The sequence below is a fragment of the Populus euphratica genome, unplaced genomic scaffold (assembly GCF_000495115.2).
Source record: "Populus euphratica unplaced genomic scaffold, PopEup_1.0 scaffold20.1, whole genome shotgun sequence".
Classification (NCBI taxonomy): Eukaryota; Viridiplantae; Streptophyta; class Magnoliopsida; order Malpighiales; family Salicaceae; genus Populus; species Populus euphratica.
Genome location: NW_011499854.1, coordinates 232,946 through 244,855, shown reverse-complemented (window position 1 = coordinate 244,855; position 11,910 = coordinate 232,946). Strand labels below are relative to the sequence as shown.

General features: G+C 33.2%; 1 protein-coding gene across 1 annotated transcript; it reads right to left on the bottom strand.

Annotated features, from left to right (window-relative positions):
- Positions 1-5,112: 5,112 nt before the first annotated feature.
- Positions 5,113-11,824, bottom strand: EMB2730 (Ribonuclease II/R family protein). The gene is made up of 14 exons (XM_011021554.1): positions 11,409-11,824; positions 11,143-11,296; positions 10,941-11,054; positions 10,784-10,861; positions 10,569-10,700; positions 9,605-9,826; positions 9,224-9,406; positions 8,994-9,056; positions 8,774-8,880; positions 8,533-8,682; positions 7,792-7,951; positions 6,775-7,170; positions 6,381-6,605; positions 5,113-6,018 (listed from the first exon to the last, which is right to left on the bottom strand). Exons 1-14 carry the CDS (start codon positions 11,693-11,695, stop codon positions 5,896-5,898), a joined length of 2,394 nt encoding a protein of 797 aa, XP_011019856.1. The 5' UTR covers positions 11,696-11,824; the 3' UTR covers positions 5,113-5,895.
- Between the last annotated feature and the right edge of the window lie 86 nt (positions 11,825-11,910).

Below are 11,910 nucleotides of genomic sequence, written 5' to 3'. Positions count from 1 at the left end.
AAGTCATTGAAGTATTGAGTCAACTCACAAGTTATTAAGACAATCTTAATTAATTTATTATTGTTACTATTATCATTATCATTATCAAAACAACAATATTTCATTATTTTTATTAAAATATTTCTTGATGTTGACTGGGTGGGTTTGGATTAGGTTTAGTTAAATCAATTGAGTCATGAATTAATCGAGTTTGATTACGTTAATATTTTTTTCAATTTAGATCGAAACTTGACCCTTATTTTCTAGATCATAGATTTCTTGAATCAACTTATTAAATCTGGTCAAGTTTAATAATTATATTTAAATAAAAAAACAAATACCCCACTACACAAAATAAAATCTATTATTTTTTATCATAAATAATATGATTTTTTGAACGGGTCTCTTTTAAATGCATATATTTTATTATATTTTATATATTTATTTAAGGATCTTATATGTTTTCCCAAAGCTAGGGTAGAGTTTTTCCCCTGACATATTCCCTTGAGAAAAAAAGGGAAAATAATTTATAATATAGCATTGGGTCTAGATTAGAAGTAATTTTTATCTCATCTTGAGTTTTTATAATTCTGTCCCACCTCCAAAATGATAATATTGTTTTGTTGAGGATTTTTCTAATTAATCCAATATAATCTTTATATTTCTAATTTAATCTCGATTAACATATAAACTAGTTAGAGAATATATTTTATTATCAAATAAAAAAACTTTGAGCTCTTGCACAAAATAAATTATATTTATCATCAGAATCACATTAAATTTAATATTCTTAGAAGAATTAAGATTTTATTAGTTGATTTTCTCTTACTTTAACCAAATTTACTTCTTTTATATTTCAAGTTTAAACAAATTTGTTTTCTTTTATATTCTACCAAAACGAATGCACATTTCACAAAGATAAAATGTCCTCTCTCGTCCCTTGCATTCTATCCATCTATTAAAATTTAAAAGGTCAGAATTAAAGTGACATATCATCCAATCTCTGAAAACATACGAGGTTTTTATCTATTTTACGACATGTAGAATTTATTTATCTTAGAAGTTCAAGAATTAAAAACTAAGAGTAAAAAGCATGTAATCTAGACGAGTAATTTAATTAGCCGGATTTTAAATTTGTTTTTTAATAATTATAAATTTGAGTTTTTTTAAAATAATTAAAAATTTATATAATTATTAATTTTAAAATATTTTATAATTGATTTATATACAAACAGGATCGAATAGCTGTATTAATGAAAAAAAAAAAGAAAAAGAAAGAAGAGGTTAAATAGCGCAGCAATTTGTCGTAAAATCTGCTAAAACATAGGTAGTGTTCGACTCATCTCGGAGATGAGCTTGGGTAAAGCTTGAAAAACTACGCCCACACGAACATGGCATAGCACACGAGAGAGAAGTTTTATGGAAAGCAGGATCAAGGCGGGTGCAAGGGGCAGGCACAAATTACGAACATAAGCATGTGGGTGCGGCCGCCTTAATTATTGTAAGGGACAAGACCAGTCACAGAAACAAACGTGACCTAAGCCATGTGATCGCCGCCTTCTCCGCTTCCACTTGATTTTCTGTCCAGTTTCGGTGGCCATTTCCTCACTCAACTTGTTTGCACCGAAAACATCTTTTGATCCGTCAGGATCTGGAAACTCCGTCAGCTCACACCAGGGGAGGCTGGCAGGATCCCAGCCCTGCAAAGAAAATTGTTTTCCAGCCTCTTCTTTACCAATATTTATATTTTTAATCCAAATAATAAAACAACTAATATTTTAACTATTCTTAATTTTATTTTCTTTTCCGCCCTTGGCTCACACCATTCTAAAATCCAGACACTTACTAGTTTGTTGAATCCGAGAGGTTGTAGATACAGAATATTTGAATTATGTAAACGCACATTATAGAGATTTATTAGGTAGAAATGTAGAACGAAAACAAAGTTTTGCTTCCAAGAACGTCAATGGTTTTTTTTTCTTTCCTGAAAGGGCTAAAGGTTAAGAAATAGAAGAATAAAAAAAGCAGATAATCCTAAAAACTGGGTTTCATTCATAAAATTCGAAAGGTGGTAAAGGTCTTCTAAAAAGAAAGCCTAAAATGCTGTATTATTCATAGATTTATGTGGCTGTTGGAGCATTGCAAGAAGTGAGCAAGCAACGCAAAAGAGTGAAGGTGGGCTCATGGCCTTTCATTGCCTGCTATAAGTCTATTACTGAGAAACAGAAAGCCCAGACACAACTGGCGTCCTTCTCCCTTGCTTGAATTCCTTATCTGGTAGGGTCCTGGCTGCTTGAGAAGCCGCTCCCACAACACCATTCACAGTCCTGCCTAAGGAGGTAGCCATACAAGCTGGTAAGCAGAGTAATGCGTCTGGTGGCCGTTAAGATCACGGCAAGCATTAAATATTGCTATTGTGACAGGGAGAAGACAGACCACATGCAGATGAAGACAAACCCCACCATGCCCCAAACCCATAAAAGACTAATAGCTGATGTTCGTTTTAATCAAAATCACAAGGATATCATCCAGTATTGTTCGCAATTTCCTTATATATCAAACTCATTCCCGAAACCACCATGAATTATATGTAATGATCAGAACGATGCTTGAGCATTAAAAACAGTTCTGACCACCTCTCGTGGTAGCCGTTTCTGCAGAAAGCAGTGTGTTTCTCTGGTCAACCATGTTTTTAAAGAATTTTGCCTTTTTTTTTCCTTCAATTTTTTTTTTAATATTTTAAAGTTGTTTTAATATACTAATATAAAAAATATTATTTTAATATATTTTCAAACAAATAAATACTTTAAAAAATAAAATTTAATACAATCTCAAACACTACTGTTTTAGAAGGGTGAAATTAAAAAAATATTCATTTTAAAAAATAAAAATAAGAACAATGCGAACTTGATTAACCTTCTAAATCTACAACTCGGGTCATAAAATCGGGTAACCCTATACAAAATAAATAAAAAAATTATAAAACTTAATTAAAAAATATTTTATTAAAATATGACTAAAAAATAAACTAGGTCTACTTGTTTGACTCGCGGTCTAGGTTATGATTTTAGGATAACTTCATAAAAATTTATTTTTTTATAAAACTCAATTTTCAATTAACTCAATATTAAAGAATAAAATTAAAAAAATCAATTATAAAAGAAAACTCAATTTTCAATTAACTCAATATTAAAGAATGAAATTATAAAAAATCAATTATAAAAACAACCTAAAAAAATAACCCAAGTCTACCTAAGTTAACTTGTTTGACTTGCAATGTGAATCATGAGATCATTATAAATTAATAAAAAAAATATAAAATATCACTTTCAATAAATCTAATATTAAAGTTAAAATCAAAAGGAAAAAAATAAATTTATGAAGCTAGTGTATAACATAACTAAAAAGAAATTAAAAAAATGAAATACAAGATTCTCAAAATAAATTAATATCAAAGGTAAAATTAAAAAATTAACTAAAGAAAAAAAATACACAAAACACCATATCAATAAATAATGTCTTGCGAGTATAACTCCCATGATTTAACACATTTTTAGTGTTTTGTCAATGTAAATATGGTTTTTGCCTAAATCAACCACTTATTTTTAATAGGTGTTATTATTTTTAGTTCGGTTTAATTTTTATTATAAAAAAATAACCAATTTTTTTTTAAAACTGAAACTAATTCAAACCAATCAATTTCAGTTCTGTTTGATTATTTTGAAAAAAACTTATTCAAATCGGTTTTGCTCAATTTTTTTCTAGTTTTGCTCAGTTTTTTTTTATTTGAGTTCAATTTGGTTTTTTCAGTTTTAGGCTTATAAAACCGAAACCAAACCAAACCGGTCAGTTTTTTTTTAAAATTCTAATTGGTTTTTTTTCATGATTCAATTTTTTCAGTTATTTTTTTTAGTTTTCTCGATTTAATCATTTTTTTATATTTTTTATTCACCCTTACTAGCTTTCCTTCTAATCTAAATAAGAGTGTCTGTCTAAATATTTTTAGGCCATTTTTGTTTCTCAGAAAATAGTTTTCAGGAAATCACTTTCCAAACTATCTAGTGTTTGTTTGCTATTAGAAAAATTGGTTAAGGAAAAACACTTTCTGGTCAACAAAAAACACTTTTTGGTCAATGAAAAACACTTTTCAGTCAAAAAAATTTGGCTTAGTTTTCAGAAAAGTGTTTTTCTTTTTGGCTGTGTTTGTTTTCTAGAAAATGGTTTTCGGAAAATCACTTTTCAAACTTTCTTGTATTTATTTGTTAGAAAAGTTGGTTAACCAAAAACACTTTCCAGTCAAAGAAAAATTTGGCTTGGTTTTCACGAAAGTGTTTTTCTGAAAAATTTGGACGGAAAATACTTTCCGAAAGTTATGAAAAATTTAGAAATGTCATTATTTGCTGATTATATTAAATTTGATCATTAAACTTTTGATTGTGATATATATTTTGTTTTGAACATTTATTTTTTAATTTCAATTCTTAAAATTTAATTTTTATATTAACTATGTTCCTTATTTTTATAATTGCTATTTGCTTTTTCCTTATTGTTTTTTTATTGAAGTTTTTTATCTATCAAATTTGATCCTTATTCTTTTGATTGTTACTTATTTTATTTGAAATAATTTATGAAATGTTGATTATTATTATTTTAATTTCTTCATCTTTTATTTTTTTAATTTTATTAAGTTTATTTTGATTATTATTTATTTTATTTGAGATAATTTATGAAATTATATTTTTTTCAATTTCATTCTCATTCAACTATTTAATTTATAATATTTATTCTTTATTATTTTAATAAACTTAAAAAAATATTAATAAATAATTTTTTAACTTATTTTTCATGACATAACTTTTTTAATTTTTTTTCATTTTTCATGACATAACTAAATACTGAAAACTATTTTTTAATTTTTTTTTTATTATATTGCCAAACATAGAAAATAATTTATTTATTTTAAATTTATTTTCTAAAAAATATTATTTTTTAGTAAACAAATAAGTTATTAAACAAATACGTGTGATCTAGGGTTGCAGAGCAAGTATCACACATTTTCAACTTATAAAGCATCCCCTCGCTTGTAGCGTGAACTTGGCATAAAAAAAAGAAATAAAAAAGAAAGAACTCATATTCCTAATAATTCTCTCGGTTTTTATCAATTATAATCACGAGTAGTTTTTTGCTTTCCCAAAATTACAATAATAGGGAAATCGCCAAACCAATGTTTATTAGGGATGGACTACAATCTAATTTAACAGTTACCCCTGTCCATGCAAATCCAATATTTCACCAACAGTCACCATGCAAGTTTTCAGCATATAACTTGTTCGACTACAAGTCGTGTTTGGAGACGAAACAATCGGGTTCAACACAAATGGTAGATATGGGGATTGGCTCAAAATCTTGCTACATTAAGGATATTTACCAAGACTATCATGAATAGTAACTCGAAATTTAAAACTCACCACTACAATCTTCTTTCTGTTCAGAAAACTTAACAAAGATATGAGCAGGCTGACCCCAAGTGATGCGCCAATTATGCATGTCAAACCGGTTGTTCAAAATCTCCAGAACTTTATAGACGCAACAAGTTCGAGGCAATTTCTGCTTGTCAGATTATATACTTCCATGAGCATAACCGAACAGATATATGGCAACTGAAAGTTATTGCACACAGTAATTTCTGCAATGGTGATGTCTTTATGGATCCTCCTTTGACAGTGCAATTGATCTGTTCGAAAATCTGCACTCCGAGGACTTCAGAGGTTGCATGAACAATTTAGAATAAATGACCATCCTGTCGCATAACAATATCATCAGAGAGGATATAGTCAAGAACAAGATGCCTTGGGATCATTTGGGATTGGTGGTTCTAGTGATAAAAATTCTTTCAAAACAGCCACCTCATGTCACTTATACTACAACCTCCTTAAGGGAAATAATATCATCACGTGGATGAGCTTCTTCTACCCTAACTTGCACTTCATCTCCTATCTGTGTTCCCAGAGACACCCAGGCAGTTGCTTGAAGCCCCACCTACAGCATTAAATGTTCCACTTGTTACTTCTATCAAATATTACAGGAGAGAAGCCCACAACAATGTGCAAGGAATGGAAATGGCAACAGCTCAGAGTTTCATATTATATGGAAAGACGAGGAATAAAGAGTGAATACTTAATGAATGCACTAATGTTCAACTAATAAACATGATCAACCACCATTGCATTAAGACAACCTGAGAATCCAGAGAGTTTAGGGCGTTTGGATCTTCCCTTTTTTTTCTGTTCCTTTTTCTCCTTTTTAGGTTGGAGGATGAGGGATTGGGGGAGAAGAACGGAAAGTGGTTAAAGTGGATTGGGGAATAGGCTTTACTTGTTACTGTAATAAACTATCCTTACCTCAACTAATAGCAGAACTGCAACCCGATCTTTAATGAACCTGAGGATCAATGCACGATATTTTTTCTCCTTTGGTTGCCTTTTCAAGAATTCTATCATCCAATATTGAAGACTGCTGCTGCAGAGTCTCCTTACTACCCTAGTTTGCATGTTAATTAGTGATGCCATACCCTCCAGCTGACCAGCAGAGAGAGGAGGGGAGTCGCCTCTAAGAACTGCTTTGACCTACATGCATCCACAAATGTTTATTAGTTTATATAGCTTGTATGGCCCATGTTCCGGCGACAACGTAAATATCATTAAAAAATACATATAGACTTATATGAGAAAGTAAAAGGGATGTTCAAATAAACTAAAACAAGTTAATGCATGGACATGAATTTAAGAAACTCACCTGATAATGAGCAAGAAGATCCAAGTATCTACGGATGGGAGAAGTAAACTGAACATAACCAGGAAGTCCCAAGACTCCATGGCGTACAGGTTTCCTGAAATCGATTTCAGCACCGCGCATTATTCGAACAATAGCTGCGCTCCTGACAGGTCCTTCAGGAAGATGTGCGAATGCAGATACATCGATATTTGATTGGGGCTGCCCCCTATAGGGTAAAGGAATATTGTTGCAAGAGCCATAAGTGGCTATAACTTCCCCACAAAGTAACATCATCTCAGAGACAAGTCGCATTGCAGGGTCAGCCTGGTTTTCAACATAGAGGTTAATTGAAGGCTCTGGATCTTCTGGATTAGGGACCTTGATGCGAGTTTCTAATGTGGCTGTGTCAACTGCACCCTGAAAAATGCATGAGCACTTAAATGTCACAGAAATAAGAGCCCAAGAATCTTGCTACAAGGTCATAGATTATCTCAAGAAAGTCTTAAATATATTGGCCTTGACAACCTTAACCTTCCGCACTAAAGTGACAGGCTTCAAAACCTAATCATGAATTCAAGCACATTACTGTGTAACTGTAAGCATAATCAGTGATTTGATAGTAGATTACCATTCTTAAAAAGAAAGGAGTTCGCAACCTTATTGAGTAAGCACAACCCTCCATGCAGAGAAACTATAAAAGTGAAAAGGATAGGTATACCAGTTTCTAAGAAACAAGCGCATGTAAAATATGCATTTGTTTTTATTGTTATCCCTAATCATCAATGTATCCATCAGATATCATTAATATCTTCACAGCTATCAATTTGTGGAAAGCCTAAAGCCATGAATACATATTGCAAAGCAGCTAGTCCTCTTAGCATAATCAGTGAGAATAACTTTCAATGTAAAATGAAAATTATCCAAGAAAGATTCTAAAAATAAAAGGTACAGACAGGAAGAGGGAAAAAATTGATCAAATCCAATCTTAACAGTTTTGTACATATTTAGAACGTAATTTGATTGTATATTCAAACCAACCTGTTCACAACGCCACTGTAACCGAAGAGATGCAGCCTCAGAAAGAAGTTTTAATTCAGCTTCCTCATCCAGGTTCATATGAAGCAACTCAGATGCACTCTCGTATGTCAGCATATAGGTTGGTTTAATGATTGAGTTATCCACAGAGTATTCTGCAATGCTATCCAGCATAGGGCATAAAATGGTCTTCATTAATAAAATAAAATCTTTTACAAGTCTTGACACTTCAGTTCATGAGCATTTTTACAACCAATCTAAAATAAAAGTACTGTTGATCAATATGTTGATGAACAATAGACAGTGGTACCTGAGAGAATATTCTCCTATCAACACCAAAGTTCAAAATATGGAATGAAATTGGCAAGCAAATATTACCAATTTTTTACAGGCCCAGAGGCCAGGTCAATAATCTAGAGAACTTCGATAGATGTGGGTTTACACTCCAGTGACTTCCAAATAGCCAACAAAGCACAGGATAATGTCTCTGATGGCTTCCTACAACACACTTACTTAAAAGTTCTCTATTGTAAATTTGTAGGTAAAACCTTAGTTGAGTAAAATCAAAAGCCATTTCAGAGCTAGCATAAGAGATAAGTCCCAAGATATCTAAAGTACCTATATTATTTATGAGATCCTAATGTGCACAGCATTCCTGAAGTTCCATTTATACTTGTACAAACTAGAGCATTGCAAATTAAATCTCACAGAAAGCATATCCAAGAAATCTATTTTACCACTTACCAGCCATCAGAATGCAGAATAACAGATACAGTAACAGCATTGCAAACCTCTCCCTGTTTCAAACTCATTCCTTCCATCGCAAGTTTCTCTGGAAACATGGGATAAGTAGCGGTGGGCAAGAAAACAGAAGTCCCTCTTCTCATTGCCTCTCTACACATTAGGAAATGCCTCAACATTTTGAACATGACTAATATAAACAAAAGGTAGTTCTTCATCTATGGAACAAAATCCCAAACAATACCTGTCTAATTTACTCCCTGGCTGTACATACCGTGCTGGATCTGCAACATGTATCCAAACTTTAATTCGCCCATCCTGTAACCTCATTGCACTCAATGCATCATCAAGCTATAGGAAAACCAACACGATTCAAGATTAAATATCCATACAGTAGGAAAAGATCAAGGGCAATTTAGAAGTCTAAAAAAAGATGCAATCCATAAACATGCAGTGGAAGTTACCTCATCAGCCTCGTCAACATCAATGGCATAGACTTTCAAGTGAGTGAGATCTTTTCTATTAATCTAAACACAAAGAACACAAAATGAGCAAGAAGAGTATCAGACCAAAAAAAATAGTATAAGAGAACAACTCATATATTGTTTTCTTGAAATTAGCCAGGAAAATGCTTGTATCCCTTGTTTGAAACTTGGCATACGCAACATTAAAACTAAAAGGGAAGCAAGCCTGCCTTGTCGGGGTCAACTGGCTCTGATAGAAGATCTTCAGCAGCTGATATGATCTCATCCGGATGATCAGTATGAATGTTGAGCTTCAACATATCAAGATTGACATGGACAGGAAAGTATCCAATATCTATGAGGAGGTTTAATGCAGAGGATGCTGTTTTCCCCATTCCCATTGCTGTGAGGATCTGACCCACCAAATAAAAGGGAAAAGAAAATCATGTGCAGAATAGCAGATGTTGAATACTTAAGAAAAAAACAAGCAGCAATGAAAAGATTTCATGTTTTCTTTTACTCTTTTCATGAAACTAATGCTTCCTGAAGTATTTTGTAGGAGGTTTCATCTGGTTCAGCCTAGCAAACTTGGTGAAGTTAAGAAAGATTACCATCCCTGCAATTCTCTTTTGGTCATTGCTTTTGCATGCATCAATTGCATATGCTTCAAGAGACTCAATTTTGCATCGGATTTTCTCTTCAACCACCCATGAAGTTTTGGGGGGTTTTGCATTTGAAGGCATTGCCTTGGCAGATTTCAGTAGTTGCACAAAATCCTGAAGTTCTTTCTCAGCAGCTTCCTTTGCAAGCTTCCTACGCATAAGTTCTTCTACCTAGCTTTTCAAATAAATGGAATATTGCTTACCATAAAATAGAAGAAAACTAAAAACATTGAATTTGCAAAAAGTGATCTGCTAAAGAACATGCATTAGTAATAGATCCACTTTAAAGTTTAAACAACTTATTTACTACCAATATTAAGACCACCAGCAAGAGGCAGGAGTTAACAAAGAAGAAGACAAAAATTAACCAGGTTTCAGTTGAACAAGACAAACATAGAAAAGCCTGATCTCATCCTTAACGGCATATCAAGCCAGCATAGTAAGAAACCTAGTCCAATTCCAGACAAATGCCTCTGCAAGTTTAAAATCGTTTTGAGGTGGGCAAAATAGAAAAAGCTTCAGACCAGGAGTAAATCATCACAATCCTGTGGGGACAAGTGCCTTAGTAATATATGATCAAATTAATTATACATACACTAAAGAAAAAGGTAATAAGATATAGCTCCTTGATTTCTTATGTTATAGTTGTTATGGATTTCCTACCATGGAAGCAATTGAAACAAGATATGGTTTTACCAGGATTCATTATAAATTGTCCGCTACCACAAAAAAAATCAGATAATGCAACTGCTCAGATGGTAGCAGTTTTAAATCATTCATAGCTGCTGGCTTTTCTCAAACCACAGTAACATCAAATGAAACATAACATACCAAATCCATAAATCAAGGCTAGCAAGAATTTTATGCCTTTATGGAATAAATTTAATTAAATATAAAAATAAAAGGCATCCACCTGCGTAGGAGGTCGAGGCCCATAAATAGAGCGAGAACCTTTTGTCTCCAGCACAGTGAAATATAGATCATCCTTTGATAGCAAAAGATGGGCACAATAACTTTCAAGAGGCTCCACGCTGCCAAAAATCATCTGCAAATTAGGGCAGGAACATCATTAGTGGAGAAGTGAGACATGAAGCTGTAACAAAAATTGGAAATTCCAAGGTAGAGTACCTCGGCTAATTCTTCTGGTGTAACTGACTTATTCTTTTCAAGAAGCTCAATCCAAGCAAACTCAAGCAACGAGGAGTCCTGCACCATATTAAAACATGCTAGTTTTATGTACACACACACTTATTTAAAACAGCGGCCCATAACGACATGAACTAACCAAGTTTTGCTGAGCTTTCTGAATAAAGCTTGAGATTTGGGTTTGGTCAAAATTATCAACACCGGGAACAATATAAGTAATCTGTTGGGGTTTAATCGAGGAAGTAACACCATTCTAAACTACACAGAGAAAGCACAATAATCAGTCATTTAATCTCAAGCGTCTAACAAAAACAAAACCTTAGTTGTGTTTCTACTTGAACCTGATCGTACACCATCCAATTCTTCTTTCCATCACGTCTCTGCACCACTGCCAGCAATACTCTCTCTGAATCCTTCTTGAACTCCACTAATAATCCTTTCTCCACCGCTTGGTTCACCAGTTTATCATCTAAAGCCTCTCCACCCGTCGTTAATCTGCCCAGTCATTATCATTTTCCTTTTCAATTACACACATCAAAATCATATAATAATAATTACAGATATTTCTTCTTAATAATAGATTAGGAAGGTCAAGATGAGACGGAACTTGATAGCAGAGCAAATGCCTTGGCGTTTGCGTTTGCGATAAGAAGCCAGCTCTTCCAACACCGTATCAACGAAACTTTGAAGGGAGTAGCTTCGTACATCGCCATGACCAAGAATTGGAAGGTCGAACCGGAACATAGGGAAGCTAATGCCTGATTTGGAGTAGCGGTCATGGTGCGAGGAGGAGGTGGTGGTCCTCAAATGGTTATTGAGACGGCAGCGGAAGGAAGAAACGGGAGGTGATGAGCGAAATATAGAGCAAGAGGTAACGGCTCGAACCGAAATCATTTTTTGTAAGAGAAGAAGAAGAAGAAGCCTCCCTCCTCGGTTACAGATTTTTTCTATTTTTTCTTTTTCTTTAGATAAGCTGAGCCTTGTGTCTACTCTTTCAGAGTTGCTGAAACGCTGCGTTCAAAACCTCTTGTTGGGCCTGGGCCTGATAATTCTCAACAATCAAATACAAGCTGCACCCCTATATGCTCGGACACATGATTCCCTGAAAC